At 39.6% G+C, this 21,337-nt stretch overlaps 1 protein-coding gene and 1 long non-coding RNA gene across 2 annotated transcripts in view; one reads left to right on the top strand and one right to left on the bottom strand.

Annotated features, from left to right (window-relative positions):
- The window catches only part of LOC121029905 (uncharacterized), a 61,062-nt gene extending 53,157 nt beyond the window's left edge, over positions 1-7,905 (top strand). Inside the window, exon 7 of the long non-coding RNA XR_005789961.1 lies at positions 7,610-7,905. This is a non-coding gene — a long non-coding RNA (uncharacterized LOC121029905). The remainder of the gene's footprint in view (positions 1-7,609) is intronic.
- The window catches only part of SLC16A10 (solute carrier family 16 member 10), a 117,454-nt gene that overhangs the window by 22,127 nt on the left and 73,990 nt on the right, over positions 1-21,337 (bottom strand). Inside the window, exons 2-3 of the mRNA XM_040474392.1 lie at positions 19,794-19,938; positions 17,143-17,608 (exon numbers count right to left, since the gene is read on the bottom strand). Of these exons, the coding sequence (XP_040330326.1) occupies positions 17,143-17,608; positions 19,794-19,938 (611 nt within the window). The remainder of the gene's footprint in view (positions 1-17,142; positions 17,609-19,793; positions 19,939-21,337) is intronic.

Raw genomic sequence — 21,337 nt, 5'->3', positions numbered from 1 at the left:
GTCTTTCCTGAACAATGAAAGACATTTAATCTGTTGGTTTATTTTAATTTTTATTCATTCTACCTAAATCCAAATTTGATTCTGAACAGTTTCCTTCTTGGAGTCTCATTCTTGGCATAGATTCAGCACTCTCTCAGATCCTTGGTTCCTGGCTAGTTTGGATGAACACCATGAACTGTGAATTTAGACAGTATCTGTCTTTGAAGGAGTTAGACTACCACCTCCCTCCCTTCTGGTAAGATGGTTCCAGAAGGCTTAGCCACTGTCCACAGTCTGCATGCATAACCAATACTTGAAAGAGCACTCTGAAAACATGTTGTGGCCACAAAAGCTTTGCAGATGTGGATCCTGTTTGTGATGAATGCTCTTTTTTGGGGCATAATGTTTCCACGTTTGTATTTCTTTAGAAAAGGGGATATGTCTCCTCTCCTTCAGTCTTTGTAAGGCATACAGGGATGAGTCTTCTGTCAATTCTAAGAGTTATCTAATTGCTAACCTTCTCCCTAGTATCACATCAAAGTAAAAAAAAAAAAATGTATCTGAATTGTTAGGATTGAGCCTAGGTGAATTTTCTTCCCGCTGTTGTCATTTCCATATACATATTTCTGAGATTGTCTACCCCCATTTTTTTTTTCAATTTTCTTAAGAAATAAGCCTATTTCAGAGTTTTGGGGTAGGTGGAGGGGGTGTGTGATTAACAGTATTTTAAACATGTTCAGCTCTGTCTTGTGATTTTAAAGGTTTCAGGAAGAAAAAAAGCACACCCCTTTAGGAGGATAGGTAAGAAAATGGAGGCCCTGAGTGGTCTGGATTAAGGATGCCAGCATAGCAGTGAGGAAACTTGTGTGACTGAGAATTGGAAGGCTGAGTTGAATTATGAGCACTACTCCTTACTGATTTTAAGATCTTGGCATCAGTTTCCTGATCTGAAACAAATACTGCACATTGGCTCACAGCATCTTTTCATGTGTCTGTTAGCCATCTGGATGTCTTCTTTGGAAAACTGTCTGTTCATGTCTTCTGCCCATTTCTTCACTGGATTATTTGTTTTTGGGTGTTGAGTTTGATAAATTCTTTACAGATTTTGGATTCTAACCCTTTATCTGATATGTCATTTGCAAATATCTTCTCCCATTCCGTCGGTTGCCTTTTAGTTTTGCTGATTGTTTCCTTTGCTGTGCAGAGGCTTTTTATCTTGATGAGGTCCCAATAGTTCATTTTTGCATTTGTTTCCCTTGCCTCCAGAGACATGTTTAGTAAGAAGTTGCTGAGGCTGAGGTCAAAGAGGTTGCTGCCTGTTTTTTCCTGTAGGATTTTGATGGATTCCTGTCTCACATTTAGGTCTTGCATTCATTTTGAGTTTATTTTTGTGTATGGTGTAAGAAAGTGGCCCAGGTTCATTCCACTGCATGTCACTGTCCAGTTTTCCCAACACCATTTGCTGAAGAGACTTTTTTTCCATTGGATATTTTTTCCTGCTTTGTCAAAGATTAGTTGGCCATTCATTTATAGGTCCATTTCTGTGTTCTCTATTCTGTTCCATTGATCTATGTGTCTGTTTTTGTGCCAGTACCATCCTGCCATGATGCAGCTTTGTAATACAGCTCGAAGTCCAATTGTGATGCCTCCAGCTTTGGTTTTCTTTTTCAGGATTGCTTTGGCTACTCGGGGTCTTTTCTGGTTCCATACAAATTTTAGAATTGCTTATTGTAGCTCTGTGAAGAATGCTAGTGTTACTTTGGTAGGGATTGCACTGAATATGTAGATTGCTTTGGGTAGTATAGACATTTTAACAATATTTGTTCTTCCAATCCATAAGCATGGAATGCTTTTCCATTTTTCTTTGTGTCTTCTTCAATTTCTTTCATAAGCTTTCTATAGTTTTCAGCGTACAGATCTTTTACCTCTTTGGTTAGGTTTATTCATAGTATCTTATGGTTTTTGGTGCAGTTGTAAATGGGACTGATTCCTTGATTTCTCTGTTGCTTCATTATTGGTGTATAGAAATGCCACCAATTTCTATACATTGATTTTATATCCTGTGACTTTGCTGAATTCATGGATCAGTTCTAGCAGTTTTTTGGTGGAGTCTTTTGAGTTTTCTACGTAGAACATCATGTCATGTGAAATTTGACTTCTTCCTTGCCAATTTGTATGCCTTTTATTTCTTTATGTTGTCTGATTGCTAAGGCTAGGACTTCCAGGACTGTGTTGAAAAACAGTACCATTTTTACTATTTTTTAAGTATACACTTGAGTGGCATTAAATACATTCACTCTCTCTGCAGCCATCACCACCATCCATTTCCAGAACTTCCTCATTTTCCCAGGCTGACACACTATACCCATTAAACACTAATTCCCCATTTTGCTAAAGCTCTGGCAACCACCATTCTACTTTGTTTCTATGGATATGACTACTTTAGGTCCTCATCTAGGTGGAATCATACAGTGTTTGACCTTCTATGGCTTATTTCACTTAGCATAATGTCTTCAGGTTTCATCCATGTTGTAGCATGTGTCCCAAGCATTAACAATAGAGGCTCCTAGTAGGCAATAGGCTTGAGCAATGGAAATTGAGCAAGGCAAAAAGACCCACAGCGACCACCAAGCTGAATGCAAACAGGTTCATTAAGCAACCAACCCTGAAATAGCCATAGGCCCTAACTGACCAATAATAACCAGGCACAGCTCCTAAGATTACCAAAAAAGGGAAAAATCCAGAAGTCCCCATACTTCCTCACTCTGCCCTAGAACTGTGGCCCCTCACCACCACCTCATCACGGACAGTCTCTCCCTTTGCTGTCCTGCCTGCTGCTCCCTTGTGGGGTATTCAGTAAACTCCTATCTTTTTTGTTCTGCCTTGGATAAATTCTTTCACTGCCTGTGCCACTGACCCCCCACCCAATTGGGATGCCCCACATTTGGTGCCCCCCCATCCAATTGGAGCACCCACATTAACTTTTAAAATACATATGATTTTTTTAAAAAATTACTTCCTTTATTTTTTTTTATGTTAAAAGTAAGGTATTATTTTTTATATTATGTGTATGGGTAGTTTTTATGAACTAGATATTTTATTTCAGAAGACAAAAGGAGGTCCTGGGTCTGACATATTACGCTAGATATGTGACAGGGTTGTTGTGAACGTAAACGTGATATCAAGCTTAGAAAGCACCTCACGAGGAAGAGGTGGGACAGGGACAGAGTAATCCTGATCCCAGGATTGAGAATGTCCTGCAAGCTGAAGAGCATGAGCAAGAGACATGTGGCAAGAACTGTGAAAAATCCCTGCGGCAGCTCCTGAGTTAAGAAACATAAAAGAAAAAACCACGTGTTCACGTAAGTAGAGATACAGTTAAGTAGGGACAGGAACACCTGATTTATGTTGAGGCTATTAAAATGCCTCATAAATTCAATAATCAATATGTGGTGATATTTTAAACTCCACAGATGTATGTGGGGGTCAAGAGTGGCACGGCCATCTGTTAGCCTACTTTCTGGGCTGTGGTTACCCTCAGTGATCCCAATCTTCTGGAAGCAGCTAGGAGAAGGTACAAGGTATAGGAGGTAACGTCTCGCCTCAACACGGTTAACTATGTACTTCTTACCACCCATTTCCAGATCTTCCCATTACTCCACATTGAAACTAGATAAGGGTACTTTTCTATTATATAAACCTCACCCTGTCACTATATGTGCGTGATCAGAGAAAGTCTCTAAACCAGCTAATGCCTTTCCATGTAAGATGGAGATAAAACTGTTGTCACCTTCAAGGTTTATATAGTAAAGACCAAAAGAAAGAAAGAACTTAAAGAACATAAAGTGCTATTAGAATAAGAAGTAAGCAGAAGTAGAGAAATTAGTAGAACTCATACTTTAGCAATTCAACCAATCTATAAGCTCAGGGTGGAAATGGTCAAAAAATATTTTGAGTGCCAGGCACAGGCTAGGTGCTGGGGATGGAGCGGCAAAGAGGGGGCTCTGTCCCTACCCTTTGAAGTATCCAGTCTACTTTACCTGTTTATTCTTTGTCATTTCCTGAGGTATCAAGACAATTCCCACACAGAACTCCCCAGTGTATTTTGTAGAAAAACTCAGTTTTCATCAATAAAATCAAATATGTTGTATAGTATAAGGGCTTGACAAAAATACACTATTGCTGGTTTTCAGTTAAAGTTAAAACTAGGTATTTAAAAATGTCTGTGGATTTTTTTTTCTCCCCCACAATTTCAAAAACTCTTAGCAGTTTGGAACCTACATTCTAGGGATAATTTTTGCACTGAATATAAATTATGCATCACTCCTAAAAACTAATTGAATTACCTGTACACACTTGTCTTTATCTAAATATAATTTGGAATACATGATAACTTATTGTCTTACTAAAAGCAGCAGCTCTGCCTTAGTTTACTTCTTTGTAAATGATCAGTATTCTGTCCTGTCAAGTTCCTATGTTAGCATATTACAGTTTGGAAGAGAAAAAACACACACACACACACACAAAACAAAAAAAACTAAAAAGCAGACAAACAAACCAAACCCAACTAGCTTGTTTTGATGAGAGTGTTCTGTAGTTCTTTAACTTCTTCCATTAATGAAGTAGAAGCGCCCGAAGTAAAGATCCTTATTTATCTTCAGTAGGAGAATACTGGTGAATACTGCCTAAGGCACAAAACTGATAAGTGAGCAAATTTTCACTAACCTGAGTGGTCAAATTGCAGCAGATGTTGAGATCTGCAGGGAAATAAGTGCAAGGTTAGAAGGGCAAGAAAAGCAGAGACACCATTGGAAAAAATCTGGAAGAAGAGGAGATAAAGTGAAGGAGAGAAGATGTCTCATCATTAATGTAATAACCACAAGGACTGAGGAAGAGTAGTGTATTTTTAGAAAATATACATAGTGGGTAAAGTATCTGAAGAAAAAGCAATCCTTGGGCCCTATGCAAGATTTTAAAATTTTCAACATGCAGATTTCAATATAACACACCGGATAAAAAGTTGGCTAAAAAAATCATCAATCATTGGCTGGCCTTAAAGATAGAAACTAGAGGGATTCTATGTCCTAGGCTTCCCAAGGGCAATAGGAAGCAATCTTGCTTTTATATTCTCTACATAGCTAATACCGTCCCTCATCCATAGAAGGCATTTACTGTCACCTCAAAGTTGTCGCTGAAGTGACCTTCCACCATTACCTTTCATCTCTTTTTATTTTCCTCAAAGAAAACATCACTATTTGAAAACTATCTTGTTTATGTGTTTATGTGTGTACTTATCTATCAAGCTGTTCTCACCACTGCATCCCCACACCTAGAATGCTAATGGCACCCAGCAGGTACCCAGTATTTGTCAAATGAATGAATGCTTGAATCTTTTCAACTGAGCTGTAATTAAAGGAAGCCACACACATGCAAGGGGGAAAAAAAAACTGGCAGAATAATGGGAATAATCCATTCTAATTCTAGTAACACCCCTTCCACTACCGTGCTACCTTGAGCAAATAAAACCTCTGATCCTCAAGGTTCTTAAACTATTCAACATCAGTACTGCTTTCCTCCCAAAAGGTTGCTGTGAGAAATGAATCAAAAAGCGTATGTTTGTGGGGCACCTGGCTGGCTCAGTTGGTAGAGCTTATGACTCTTGATCTCAGGGTCATGAGTTTAAGCCCCATGTTGGGTTGTAGAGATTGCTTAATAAATGGAAAATTTTAAAAAGCCTCTTAAGAGAAAATACATTTACAGTACTATACTCTATTTATTGAAAAACATCTGTGTATAAATGGACCCACACAGTTCAAACCCATGTTGTTCAAGGGTCAATGTAATTTTTATTTTATTTTTCATTTTAAAACAGGCTTATAAATTTGACACAAGAATATCTCTTTACGTTTCTTGTGAGTTTTTTTGTTATGTGGTCTGTTATGTGGCCCTTCTCTTACAATTTTCTTAATATTTTCTCTAGCTTATTTTATTGTAATAATACATTATATAACACATGTAACATATAATATGTCTTAACTGGCTGCTTATTATCAGTAAAGCTTCCTGTCAATGGTGGGCTATTAGTAGTAAAGTTTTGGAGAAGCCAAAAGTTATCTGCAGATTTCTGACCGCATGGGGGTCCAGTACCCCTAACCCCTGCATTGGTCAAGTGTCAGCTGTACTTAAATTAGAAAACTTGGGGTTGCCTGGGTGGCTCAGTCAGTTAGGTGTCCAACTTCGGCTCAGGTCATTATCTTGTGGTCAGTGAGTTCGAGCCCCACATCGGGCTCTGTGCCAACAGCTCAGAGCCTGTAGCCTGCTTCTGATTCTGTGTCTCCCTCTCTGTCTGCCACCTCCCCCCCACCCAACCCCCATGCTCACGCGTGTGCTCTCTCTCACAAAAAATAAACATTAAAAAAATTTTTTAAAGGAAAATTTGGTGGAAAAACAATGTGATTACTTTTTATTCTGCAAAGTACCAAAACATTCTGCATAGCTAATAAATGTCAAAGTAACAACCAACATAAAGATAATTAGAATAAACCAAAACCAAGAATAAAAGAAGGAAGAAAATTAAAATGTTAGCCCGTAGTATTTAGTCTCTATTGTTTTAGCCTCTAGACCAAAAACAAAATTCAAATATTAACTCCATATCAGCAATCTGATTATAGTGCAAGCAAGACTGACAGGGAAACTCTTCAGATTATACAATTCCATCGTAAATCAGTTTTAAAATATTTCCAAAGCACAGCAACCGTCACCCACATGGCTGTAATGAGCCCCAAGGCTTTTCTCCTGTCAGAACCTTACCGTGATCAGTGATCAATGCAGCAGGAGAGATCAGTTCAGCAGCCCAGTCCTGGCCCAAAGCACAATAACCTTTGGTTTATAAGGATCCTACTGTGAAGTCTGCATTCTCTGCACTCTCTGGGCTCAACAACCTCGACCCTGAGCTCCAAATAGATCAGCAAAAGAAAAAATAAAACAAAACCAGGATAACTGCCATTGGCAACTTTGAAGAACTGAAATGTATCAAAATGGCAAAGGAACCCTGGACTAGGAAATGAATCCTATGAGTTGACTAGGGTTACATTTCATGAGAAAACTATGTCATTCCTCTAAAAATTCTGTTTCTGGGGTGCCTGGGTGGCTCAGTCGGTTAAGCGTCTGACTTTGGCTCAGGTCATGATCTCACGGTCTGTGAGTTTGAGCCCTGCGTCGGGTTCTGTGCTGACAGCTCAGAGCCTGGAGCCTGCTTCCAATTCTGTGTCTCCCTCTCTCTCTCTCCCGCCGCTTACACTCTGTCTCCCTCTCTCAAAAATAAAGAAACGTTTAAAAAAAAAAAAAAAAACTAAAAAAAATTTTTTTAATAAATAAAAATTCTATTTCTACTATATACACATTTATATTTTAGGCTATAATAGGCATCCACTTATTTTCTATGGATACTCCTGGATGTTATTACAGTGGTTCTGCAGCTTTATAACGATGTGACTTTTGGCAAGCAACTTAACCTTTCTGTGCTTTAGTTCCTTTTCCTTTTAGTTTCCTTTTTTACTCATTAAAAAAGTGCAACTAAATCACCCATACGATGCCTTTCAACTCGTAAATGACTGTTATATCTTTGCAGGTACATAAATATCTTATTTAAAAGTCACACTCTTCAGAGGAGCCAGGCTCAAGCCCTGGCCATACCAGCTACCAGCCTTGCATGATTGCCTATCTCACAGTGTGGCCCTGAGACTCCAGTGAAAGATAACGTTTGTGGGAACTTCTTGTATGTCAAACGTCAATAAAAAGGGAAATGAGTAAATGTTGCATTTGTTTAAGAAACTGGTGGTTTTGAGCAAATCCCTCCATGGCTGTGAGGACTGGACACGCTGAATCCTAAACCACATGCTCGGGAGCTCTGGACGCAGCAGCTGTTCCTGCCGTGTTACTCCAAGAATGAATCTGTTCAATTAGACATGGGTGCAGACACAGCTGGCCTGCGGACCTGCACACCAGCTGTCCATGTTTGCAGTTCTGCCTCCACATGGCAGGCACTGCCTACCAGTAAATGGGCTTTTCTCCAGTTTGTTACAAAGGAATATAAACTTCCTGATTATGAGTGAGCTGTAAAAAACTAGATACAGGTAACGGGGACAGAAAGCAGGAAAAGCAAAGGGGAAATGGACAGTGGCATGGGCAGTCCGGGGGCTAATACATAAGAGATGTGCATCCCTCAAACTTGCTTTGGGCACTAAAGACTCTTCCCTTCGGGACAAATATATAACGAAGGCCTATTCTGCTCTGTAATCCTGGAGTTAGTGTCTACAATGGCTTCTCCAAAAGAGATGCTCCAGAATTTGGAGATAAGGATAAATTAGCAGAAATGTACTCTCAATGGACCGGACAACTCTGTCCACCTGCCAGAATCACCCAGTAAATACGGGGTAAGGCCAATGTCCAAGTATAGCCTCGCAAAGGGAAGATTCTTCAAATAATATTTTTATTTCTATTCATCTGCTACTTGATATAAAAACCACAATAGGACCCTCACCAGCTAATTTAGGTCCTTCAAACTTCAACACACCTTAATTTGATACTAATCCAAGCAATTGAGGGATAAGCAAATATCCACATAATGGTTAAATTTTGAAATTATTCAAAAGTATATTTTAGCAAATAAAACCTGAGATACTTAAAAAAACAAAAACCCTGGTGACACTAGACATTAACAAGAGAGAGGGAACAGCTTTCCAACACCAGGACTCTTTAGGGCCTTCTCAGGACACTAATGATCAGTGATGGATGGATACTTTATAACTCTAAAATATAAGCAACTTACTTTTTTTCCATTTTCCTGTAATAGTACTTATGTTAACCAAAAGAGGCCGGATCTTGTAAATTTTTACATTTGTCCATTTTTTTCTTCTGCTATGCTTAATGTTTATTGTAGAACTCAAAACCTAATGCAAAACTGTGTATATTCCCTATTCTGCTTGTCACAGGTTGTGAAAAGCGATTCAGTTTTCTCATATTGACAATGTAGTAGAGATGAGAAGAGTTGACGTACGGCTGGAAATACGGTTACATGACACCCTCTCCTTTACATCACATCAGAACAGAAGCCTGTTTCCTCCACGGTCCTGTCCATGGCTGCACAGCAGGCTCTGAGAGCTGCACTGGCCCAGCAACACCTCTGTTCTCAGTTCTGAGAATGGAAGGGAAACTTCCAAGGCAAAGGAAACTTGGCCTGATAACAGGCAGCACTCCATCTGTGGGGTGACTTGATGAAGGGACAGCAGACTCTTTCATAAAAAGAACATGAGACTTAGACTCCAACACTTGTGCTCAAATCCCAGCTCTGAGCATAACTCAGTGAGTGACGTTGAACTCAGCACAGTCATTTCCTTAGCCCTAACTTTGTAATTAATTATTACACTTGATACACTCATCCTTGTGATGGTTATGTGAGATTTTGTGAAAATGCCCGATACATTATGGATTCTCCCTGAATCTCCCTCTGAGGAAGCCTCAAACTGATGAAAGCATGTATACTGTTCTTGTTTGCATGGCTCAGCACCCCGAGGTCTGGTTTACAGAATTCCTGCTTTCACAATATGAAGAGAAGGGCCCTGGCCAGTGAGGTCTAACAGTGACATTTCTGTATTGGCCCATGAGAACATCTGGCATTAATCAAAGCTATAAAATGTCTCTTGAGGTACTATATGCCCTGTTTATTGGCATATTGGTCTCAAAATTTCACTTCTAGTTTAAAAATATAAATTGTTTGTCCCCAATTACCACTGGACTTGGTGTCCACTTAATTGTCCTGTCAGCATGCAAATGACTGTGTCTTTGATCACAGTATCAGATACACGGGTCTTTCTACAGATCAAAGTTTCTTTTGAGAACAATTACTTCCTGACACAAAACTGACACATTACATTCCTATCTTATCATGAAGTTTTGAAAACAGGCTAATCAACACATATATTGCAGATTACGACATGAGTCAGTCATCTTCTCCCTGATAGAGAACTATGTGGGTCGAAAGCTTAAACACTAAAACTCAACCCCACTACCATGTTCTAGAGTCAAAGAACACAGGTACTAAGTAGCTGCTTTTCAAGATGAGTAGTGGTGGAGAGATGTGAAAGTAATTAAATCATGATCCTCATATTGAGGATGGAGCACTTCATGTTACCTAGAAAAGTTGCATTATCATTGTCATTCTTAGGCATTTATCAGCCATCTGACTGATGTGGCCCTGTGTCTTGCCAAAGCTACGTAGACCTGTGGTCAGACTATGGCTCCTGCATCCAACCCTGTTCCAACACACACCACCCAAGGCTCTTTAAGATTTTCGGTCACTACACAGTAGGGCAGACAGCAACTGTCTAGCTTTCCTAGTTAATGGGGATGGCTACCAAGCGTTCCTATTCTCTCCTTCCACATACTTACAGTAGTGACAAAGACACAGAAATTTCTCCTATTTATCAAGTTATAATTTCAACATAATGCATATAAAGATGTGGGTCAGGGCAAAACACATAAATTACTTTCTCCGTTAAAATATGGCACTTGGAGTGGTGCCTGGGTGGCTCAGTCGGTTGGGCGTCCAATTTCGGCTCAGGTCATGATCTCGCGGTTCGTGAGTTCGAGCCCCGTGTCGGGCCCTGTGTTGACAGCTCAGAGCCTGGAGCCTGCCTCCGATTCTGGGTCTCCTTCCCTCTCTCTCTGCTCCTCCCTGTCTAGCATTCTGTCTCTCTCTCAAAAATAAATAAAAAACATTACAAAAAAATTTTTTTTGAACCAAATAAAAGATGGCACTGGGGTACCTGAGTGGCTCAGTCAGTTGAGCGTCCAAATCTTGATTTTGGCTCAGGTCATGATCTCATGGTTTGTAAGTTCAAGCCCCGCTTTCGGCTCTGCGCTGACAGTGTGGAGCCTGCTTGGGATTCTCTCTCTCCCCTTCTCTCTGCCCCTCCCCCCACTTGTTTTCTCTCTCTTTTTCTCTCTCAAATAAATAAACTTTAAAAAAAGATGCCATGAGTGTTAATTATTCTGAAGTTTGCTGAGTTTGAGTTATTAACTGTTTAATGAATATGAATATTATCATGTCCTATAAAATGAGAAAAATATATAAACGTATGTGAAAAATCATTATGGCATCAAATAGGGAATTTTAAAGATCAAAATGGTGAGAAAATGAACTGCTTATATAATGTCGCTTTAGACTTACATATTCAGTCACTGGACAAATACTTAAGCACCCAATGTGCTTTGTGCTAGGTGTCTAGGATCTATCGCTGAACAAAACAAAAAAAGACCCTTGGCTTCATGAGGTTTATATTCTAGCAGATACATATATACAGATAGCCAAAAATAATCATAATAATTAAATTATGTAATATGTTAGAAGGTGTTGGGTGCTATGAAAAAAGGAAAAGCAGTGTGAGGGTGTTTGGAAATGCTGTGGAGGGGAGAAGGAAGGAGGGAGTTGTAACCAGGTGGTCAGGGTATGTCTCATTAAAAGGTGAAGAGCGGGACGCTGGCTGGCTCAGTTGGAGGAACGCGCGGCTCTTGATCTCAGGGTTGTGGGATGGGTATAGAAATTATTTAAAAATAAAATCTTAAAAAAAAAAGGGTAAATAACGAAAAGGACAGTGTGGCAGGAGCAGAGTGAGCAAGGGGGGCAAAGATACAAGATGAGATCAGAGAGGCAGGAGGGGCCAGATCATGGAGTAGCTTGTAGGCCACTATAAGGACATTAGTTTTTACTCTCAAAGAAATGGAGAGCCATTGAAGGATTTTGAGCAGAGTGAATTATGTATTGAAGGAACCCTGGTGGCTTCTGTGTACAGTACAGACTGCAGCAGGCAGGGAAGGTAGCCGGGAAACCAGTTGTGAGGCAACTGCAGTGATCCAGGCTGGGGATGATGGCCTGGTCTAAGGTGTAGTAGTGAGGATAGTGAAAGGTGGCCAGATCCTGGATATATTTTGAACGGAGAACCACCAACATTTCCAGACCGGATCAGGAGTGTAATAGGAAAGAAAGAAGAGCCAAGGATGACTCCAAGGTCTGGGGCCCAATCACTTAGAAAGAGGAAATTGCCATCTCCTGAGATGGAGACTGCTGGGGGGCAGAGAAGTTTTGTGAGGGGGTAAGATCAGGACTTTAGGGTTGGACATATTAAATCTCAAACAGGTAGCAGTCACTCAGGTGGAGATGCTAAGTAGGCAGTTGGTTCTCAAAGCCTGGCAGAGTATTCAGGAAAGAGGTCTGGGTGAGAAATACAAATTTAGAGTCCCCGGCATAGATAAGATGTTTGAACTCTGGAGACTGGAAGAAACCACCAATGGAATGAGTAGATAAAAAGATCAGGGACAGGCCCTGGAACACACTGATATGAAGAGTCAGGGTGGAAAAGGAACCAGCAAAGAAACTAAAGAGTGATGGAGAAGTAGGACAAAAACTAAGAGTGTCATACTTTTGGAAGCTAACGAAGAACTGGATAAGGAGAAACCATAAATATGTAGCCCAGAAAATAACATAAAACAACTCTCAGGCAAAAGGGGCAAATAATAAAAACTGAAGCAGCTGCCAATAGGATTGTTTATTTAGAAAGTTAGGCCTCACTTAAACTGCTGTAGAAGATTTGTACCCTCACAGTGGAGACTGTAAGTGGGTAGGCCTAAAAGAGAAATCATTTGACAGCTTTCAGGAAACAATAGGATTCTTCATCTTTAAAAGTCAACTACTGGGGCACCTGGGTGGCTCAGTCGGTTGGGCGTTTGACTTCAGCTCAGGTCATGATCTCGCTGTCTGTGAGTTCAAGCCCTGCATCGGGCTCTGTGCTGACAGCTGGGAGCCTGGAGCCTGTTTCAGATTCTGTGTCTCCCTCTCTCTCTGCCCCTCCCCCGCTTGTGCTCTGTCTCTGTCAAAAATAAACATTAAAAAAATAAAGAAATAAAAGTCAACTACTAAAAGAGAAAACCTCCAACCCTGCTTCAAGAGCAAGACTGACACAGAGCATGCATATTTTCTCTCAAGTCTCGTGTACAGCCTAGCAGGTAAAAATCTTAAGAGTTTTTAACCTAACCACTTCATTGTACTTCTGGATCTTCAAAGAAGACCTAGATAAATTAATTCCCTGCTTGATTGGGGATCTGAATTTAACACCAACCTCAAGCTCAAGGCCCAACTCCAATCCTGGGAAGCTTTTACTAAGCCCTTTTCCAAATGGGTATCATCTCTCTCCTTTGACTCTTCTATAGCCCTCACTTAAAGCCATTCAATCAGCAATCACATTGTCTTTAAATTAATTCTCATTTTTACACCAGGACTGGATAGATGCTTTACATACATTTTTTTCTAATCCTTACAACTCTACACAATTGGGTTTATCCCTATTTTATAGATGAAGAAACTGATGCTCACAAGAACTACTCAAGGTCATGCAACTAGTTAGGGACAAAACCCAGATCTGTCTTACTGCAGAGCCCTTACCTTGACCCAATATACACTACTGCCTCTGGAATAGGAATGCCACACCAGTAATTACCAGTAACTATTTCTGTGACCCTAGACAAGTTTTTAAATCTCTTGGTGCCTCAGTCTTTCTATCAGTGAAATAAAGATGTTGCATCACAAGTACTCCCTGTTGTGAAGATGAAATAAGATAATGTATGTAAAAGTTGTAAACTATACAACAGCTCTTATTATTATATTTACTAGACTTTATCCTCCTTCGACAGGTTCTTATACCTTGTGTGTGTTCCCTTCAATACACAACAAAGGGTTTAATGTGAATTGAATATCATCTACTTGTGTTTGGAAAGATGTAAGACACCTTTTCCTCCTCTACGAGGAAGGCTGGATCCATGAAGCCTGGATTAAGCAAGCATCCACAATCCAAACCTTAATTTACAACACAGTAAGCAACTTGGTGCACCCATTAAACACAAGACTTCAACAGCCCGCATGGCAACAGCCCGCAACTGTCTGGTGTTTCCTCTCCAACATAGCTTTTAGTGTTATAACTGTTCGACAATGCGAAAAATCACAAATGAAAAATATCAATACATTTTCTAAGAAAACATGCCTGGAAGGAAGGACAGCAGAAAAAAGACCTGGTTTGTTATTGGAGTTAACAGAGACCCTATTGTTTTGTGTACTATCTGATTTACAGCCTCCTGATGACAATAATATCTAGAATACCACCTAACTCATCACTCACTATGAAATTTGATTTACTTTAAGGTTAGAGAGGGAGGGAGCTAAAACATAAGAGACTCTTAAAAACTGAGAACAAACTGAGGGTTGATGGGGGGGTGGGAGGACGAGGAGGGTAAGTGATGGGTTCTGAGGAGGGCACCTGTTGGGATGAGCACTGGGTGTTGTATGGAAACCAATTTGACAATAAATTTCATACAAAAAAAGAGAAAAAGACCAATAATATATTTATTAAATTTCCTTAGGCATACTCACTTCACTTAACATCTTTGAATATGAAGAAGTCACTTAACATCTTTGCTAATGATGGATCTGTTTTCCAACCTACACAGTGAGGACTAATATTATTTTGCCTATGTCACAGGTTTTTTGTAAAGGTCAGATGAAATAACATATGTAAAATTAATTTACAAATTATAAATGTTACAAGAATAACTAGACAGTCACCCACCACTTGTCCTTTGGTAAATGTCTGGTATTAACAAAACAGGGGCGCCTGGGTGGCTCAGCTGGTTAAACGTCTGACTTCAGCTCAGGTCATGATCTCACAGCTCATAGGTTGGAGCCCTGCATCAGGCTCTGTGCTGACAGCTCAGAGCCTGGAACCTGCTTCAGATTCTGTGTCTCCCTCTTTCTCTGCCCCTTGCCTGCCCACGTTCTGCCTCTCTCTCTCAAAAATAAACATTAAAAAAAAAATCAGTCATAAGTTGCAGAAAACCTTTATTTAAAAAAAAAACTGAGATACTGATTTCTCTGTGTGTGCTCACTTTGTAGTACCTAAGAGAATTTTTAAGTTTTTTTAATGTTTATTTATTTGAGAGAGAGAGAAAGAGCGTGAGCAGGGGAGAGGCAGAGAGAGGAGACACAGAATCCAAAGCAGGCTCCAGGCTCTGAGAAGTCAGCACAGAGCCCGACACAGGGCTTGAACTCATGAACCATGAGGTCATGACCTGAGCTGAAGTCGGATGCTTAACTGACTGAGCCACCCAGGCACCCCCCCTAAGAGAATTTCTTTAAAAAAATCTATTCATCTTTGAAAAAGACACCACAAATGTTTTAACTCTAGAAGCTATAGAAGAGATAGTTGGTAAAGTAGATCCTCCCACAACAGATCTATATTCCAACAACAACAAAAAAGCTTCAGATGGTTCAGATATGCCTTCCTAAAAGGGTAAAGATGGACTGTGAAGTCAGAATGTAGCCACACACTAAAAAAAAAAAAAAAAAAAAAAGATGTAGTCACACACTACATATGTGACAGGTGTCACATACGAGGTCATTTTATCTACTACCTCAGTCTCTGCAAAATGCCGAGTGACTCAAAGTACTAAAAACCAGTCCTTTTCCCTGGTTACCCCAGTGCTTCTTCAACACCTCTGGCAAAACAGGAATTAGGAGAATAGAGAAATCAAAATTAGTTCTAGATCCAGGACTGCTTACCATTTATCTTCCTGTTTCCTTGACTTAATTCTTTTCTGGACTAAGCATAGGAACCCACAAAGGACTGACGTCATAGTTTACAAGCTGACCGCTTGAGCCCAAAAATCCTTGAGCTGTGTTACCAACTTCCACCAAAACTTTAATGAAAAGTTACACAAATATCCAAAAGTAGACTAAGAGCTAGAAAAGATCCAAGTTCTTACACAGTATACATACCACAAAAGAATGTACCTTTGCATCATTTTGCTTGTCACTTATTAACTATATTGAACTATAAATATATTTTTAGCCACAATAGCAAGAAAAAAGGAAGGGACATAATAAGCACTTTAGAGCAAATTTTGCCAGGGGCAGATACTTTAGACACTGCCTATTCTTGTTTCAGTATAAAGAGGCTTAAATTTGCCTTTGTGATAGAAATAAACAAAATAAATTGCTTGAGTACTTGAATTCTTTTTTTTTTTTTTTCCAACGTTTATTTATTTTTGGGACAGAGAGAGACAGAGCATGAACGGGGGAGGGGCAGAGAGAGAGGGAGACACAGAATCGGAAACAGGCTCCAGGCTCCGAGCCATCAGCCCAGAGCCGGACGCGGGGCTCGAACTCACGGACCGCGAGATCGTGACCTGGCTGAAGTCGGACGCTTAACCGACTGCGCCACCCAGGCACCCCTTGAGTACTTGAATTCTAAATCTCATATGAAATCCTTGCTCTCCCCTCATTTGAAATTGCTAACTAACATTTCTCAAATAATCCTCTGAATAAAATCCCCACTTTCCCAGAAGTATCCCACAAGTAGGTGTAATGCTTCTTTGTGTCAAGACCATTTGGCTTTTACAGCCTACCTAATTTCTATACCATTCTGTCAAAAAATAATTTATTGATAGGGGCGCCTGGGTGGCTCAGTCGGTTAAGCGTCCGACTTCAGCTCAGGTCACGCTCTCGTGGTCCACGAGTTCGAGCCCCACGTCGGGCTCTGGGCTGATGGCTCAGAGCCCGGAGCCTGCTTCCGATTCTGTGTCTCCCTCTCTCTCTGCCCCTCCCCCGTTCATGCTCTGTCTCTCTCTGTCTCAAAAATAAATAAACGTTAAAAAATAATTTATTGATGTGGGCAAAATCATTGCCCCATCTTTGTCCCTGATTATGATTTGTAAGCTACTTAAAGAAAAAGTGACCAACTAAGTTTTTTGTATTGATGACATTTGTTCCGGTATTTTAGCCTTCCTTTTTTTTTTTTTTTTTTTAAGTTTTTTTTCCATTTTTTACGGTTTGGCAATTTTTTAAATTCCAAAAGCACACCACGAAACCTATCCTCTATTTAATGATCTGATGGATGTGTTGACCTTGTCTTAAGGGACCTTGAATTTCAAGAGTCCCTGAATTACAACCAGAATAATGTTTAAGACCAATCTCCACGTGATCTATCTTGCTCTTCTAAGAAATTTTCCTGTGTGAAATAGCAATACCCGTTACCAGCAAAGCCGGAGAAGCATACTCACCAAGTGAACATAAGGCACAAAGTATCCGAAAAGTGCAAGCGGTATTCCAACTGCCCAAACCGCATAAGCTGTCACCTTGAAGAGGGCAAAATTGAAAAATTTTTTTGGAGGACTAAACTTCCTCCTGGAAAAGAGGGAGAATCTGTTGTTGCCTCCTTTGGTTCCACCCTCTTTATCTTTGGCACTTGGAGCAAGAGGTCGGTACGTAAAGCTAGCCAGAAAGAGAACAAACATGAAGATGCAGAGGACCCTCAGTGTGTGAAAGAGGCCCACGGTGTCGGTCAGAACCCTTAAAAGGAAAGGCAGCAAAATTGTGAAGATGCTGCTGCCAGCGGTGACAATGCCATTCACCAGTCCAAGGCGCTTCTTGAAATAGTGTCCCAAAATGACCAGCGAAGGCTGGTATGCAAAGGAGCAGCCACAAGCAAATATGATTCCATAGGTAAGGTACAGAGGCTCGATGGAGCTGTGGGGAGATGAAACAGAGAGAAAGCAGCTTTCATTATTTTTATCAAGTGCTTGGTAGAATAAAACCTTCTAGTAAGAGTGGGTTTTAGCTCTTCAACCGATTTTACACAAATAAAAATTTAACAGAAAGAGGTGAAAAACTCAATAAGCTAAGAATATGACACTAAAAATATTTTCACGTCATCTGAATGGATAATAAATTGCCTCAACTATGTGAAAAACGACCATTAAGGCCATCAGTGATTTTGTTCCTCTTCCTCTTTTCATGGATTTCAGGTGAACCGTGCAGCACTCAGTCAGAACTGTTGTGCTCTCCATAACTCAGAAAGGACAGTGCCAGGAAGGGCTTCAGTAAAATGACAGTGATTAAACTAACGAACAAAAAAACCTAGTCTCAATAAAAGCTTTTGAAAATTATAATTTTACTACAAAAATTCATTATTTTATTGAGACTTCCTAGACACTTACTAAGCAATCTATTCAAGGGAAAAGCTGCATTTGATATTTTCTCCCCAAGGTTATTTCAGAAACATTTGCACAGAGAAGCAGTTGTGTCTCATTTCTGCTGGCCTAACGGCTGTGGACCAACCTTCGCCCCTATACTGCATGGCTCTCAGCATTGTGCAAGACAGCAAAAGACCATGTTCTGACTGCCGGAAGACAAAGGGAAGTGTGTTATTAGTGATCCCACCTTGTAAGTTTTAAGGCCATGTATGCCTCAAAACAATAATAAATGATTAAGAATTGTATAGTTTAACCAAATAACTTAATTACATATCTCTTAGGAACATCAAGGATATTATTACATTCTTTGAAACAATTAAGGTAAGGAGTAAAAGAATACTAAATTTTTTTCTTTTTGAAAAGCCCAATTCAAAAGGCTGTATCTCAGTAGCAAAGGCAAATTATTTATTAGAAACTAAGACAGATAAAGTTGGTTAATAATTAAAATTTGAACAATAACACTAGTCTAGCAATATGCTAAGGTAATCATAAGGAACTCTAGAATCTGATAAAATCAAGGCATGTTGGCAATCTTCTCTGAGATGCCCTTCCCCCATTATTAGTCCACAGCGAGCACAATCTCCAAATGAGGCTCAAGAGTCACTCCTAGGTTTTCCCAGGTTAATTTTACTTCACTCTGATCACCCTCTACTCAATCTCCACTCTATTCCATAAACATATATTCAGCAGCCATAGGTTCCAGGTACTTGACGAAAAAAATATTAAACATGTAAAAAACACCCTACTCATAATCTTTGTGAAACAGGACATCTACCCAAACAATATAGAACAAAATACTTCATTCATTCTGCCTCAGTGCCTCAGTTTTTCCACATAAGTAGTTTTCAAGATAACTGCAACTTACTACTTAAGGTGCTATTTTTATTTAACAATTTTAAAGGAAAAATCTAAATCCACTGTACATTTCTCTGCCTTTTTCAAAGCATATATTAAAAACAGTATTGACAACACGGTACAATCATGGACACCTGTATCTATACAATATGTCACAGTACTGTAAATCTGTCAGTTGGAAAACCTGAGAGCCACGGATATAAACTGGAAACATTCTCTTGGGCACTATTTTAAATACTAAGCGCTGCGTGATATTAAGCTTTGCATGTCTCCTACAGAGTAAAGCACATAAGCACAAATGGTGGCATTTTCAATGCTGCTCAGCATCTTTCACTTCTAAATTTTCACCTCAGTAACACCTGGTTCAAATCGTTGAAGTTTGACAACTGGAAAAGTGCAGTGTACGTCAGTAAATATCAACCATGTGTGTAAAGAGGATCCCGAGAAAGGATGTGATGTGACCTGGAGTTGCTAGAGAAGGCTTTCCTAAGAAAGCTGAACTTGAACGATAGGAAAGTGAGTCCACTGTTCGACACCTGGAATTTATACCACGTGACCCCTTGCTCCCCTTAAAACTTGATAGCTTTTGATCAGTGGGTTAAAAAAATGCAACTGAATAAAAAATATGAGAGAGGTGCAAACAAAAGCACTCAAATTATGAAGCTCTGACTTGCTGCCATGGATAACACTGTGTAAGTCATAGTGCTTAAAGCTTACGCAATGAAAAGAGGATTTTTTTCCTTGTAAACAGCAAAGTTTCTGAAAGCACAACTTTATGGTATCTAACAGTTCTTGAAAAGCAGAATGAAGAACCAAGTCCTCACCTTACAAAAGAACTGGACAGGAGTCCAATGAATCCAACAGCAGCACCCACGACAGCTGTCTTCTGACAACCAAACATGTCTGTGAAGACGCTGGCTATTGGGCAGCAAAAGAAAATCATCCCCATGGACAGAGAACTTACCCACGCTGTAAAAGAGGGACAAAAGGGACATTATGTTATGGCAAACTGCACCTGTAGTTATCCCATAGGATATAATATATATTTAGAATAACATTAGTGCAAAAAAGCTACTACTTTTTTGGAATGGGAAGAAATTGGAATAAATTAGAAACAGATCTGAATCACAGCCCAAAGGACTGGCCAATACTAATTATAACTGGCACAGCAATTATTTGTGTTTAACTGAATTCTTAGTTTGTTTCCATAATCAAATCAAACACTCTTCTATGACCCAAACTCTATTAATCTCTAACCTGGTATCTATGGTTTTAAGCAACTTCTAGTCTATGGAAAGAAAGTCATTAAAAAAAATTTAGATACATTTACTAATGCATGCTTAGGTGGTCAAACTGCGAAGAAATGATGACCACTGGAAGTCAGGATAGTGGTTAACGCTTAGGGGGAGGAAACAGAATTATAATCATTTGGAACCAATAGTTAAGAACTGAACATCTGCCTAGAGTCTGGGCTTAGTTCTTGTGCTAAGGCAATCAAGTCATACACAGGTAGACTATCTGTTGACCTGGATAATAGTTACTGGGTATCCCTTTATTGATGAAACCACACACACATTTTATCTTCTTTTCCGAAAGTATGTTATCTTTCACAATTAAAAATAAAAACAAAACTTAAGAATCAGAAGTCATGGGGCACCTGAATGGCTCGGTCAGTTAGGCGTCTGACTTTTGATTTTGGCTCAGGTCGTGATCTCGCGGTTTGTGGGTTTGAGCCCTGCATAGGGCTCTTCATTGATGGTGTGCAACCTGCTTGTGATTCTCTCTCCCTCTGTCCTTCTCCCACATGCATATGCACACTCTCTCAAAATAAATAAACATAAAACATTTTGAATCAAAAGTCATAATTTCCTGTTCTGATCCTATAAAAGCCAAAACAAAAGGGAACCAATAACAGAGAAATACTGAATATAAATTATAATTTTGTGCCAAAGAAACAAGTGATCTCACAAGATACTAAGTCTATAAATTCTAATTAAAAAGTATAATAAACTAATGGGACTTAAGTGCATGGGCTAAAAACCAGACAGATTTGGGTCCAAATCCCTTGGCCCTATAACTACAATACATCCTTAGGCAAGTCACTTCTGCTTAGTCTGTTTTCTTATCTCGAAAGGGGATCTAACACATACCTTTCCAGAATTATTAAGAATTAGGGAAAGTGTATCTAAACCTCAATATCTAGCACAGAAGACCTTAATGATTTAGAGTTTTAACAACAACAAACTGTCTTATACATTGGAACAGATGATCTCTAAAGCTCCCTCCTCTAAACTGAAAGCTTACTAGTTAGTATATTTACTCAGCAAAGGAAGTAAGTCCAGACCCTATGCAAATGATCACTTCTTAA

Source organism: Herpailurus yagouaroundi, unplaced genomic scaffold (assembly GCF_014898765.1).
Source record: "Herpailurus yagouaroundi ecotype Mexico unplaced genomic scaffold, PumYag 139, whole genome shotgun sequence".
Taxonomy (NCBI): Eukaryota; Metazoa; Chordata; class Mammalia; order Carnivora; family Felidae; genus Herpailurus; species Herpailurus yagouaroundi.
The sequence above is the reverse complement of the archived record's forward strand: the minus strand, read 5'-3'. Positions and strand labels throughout refer to the sequence as shown.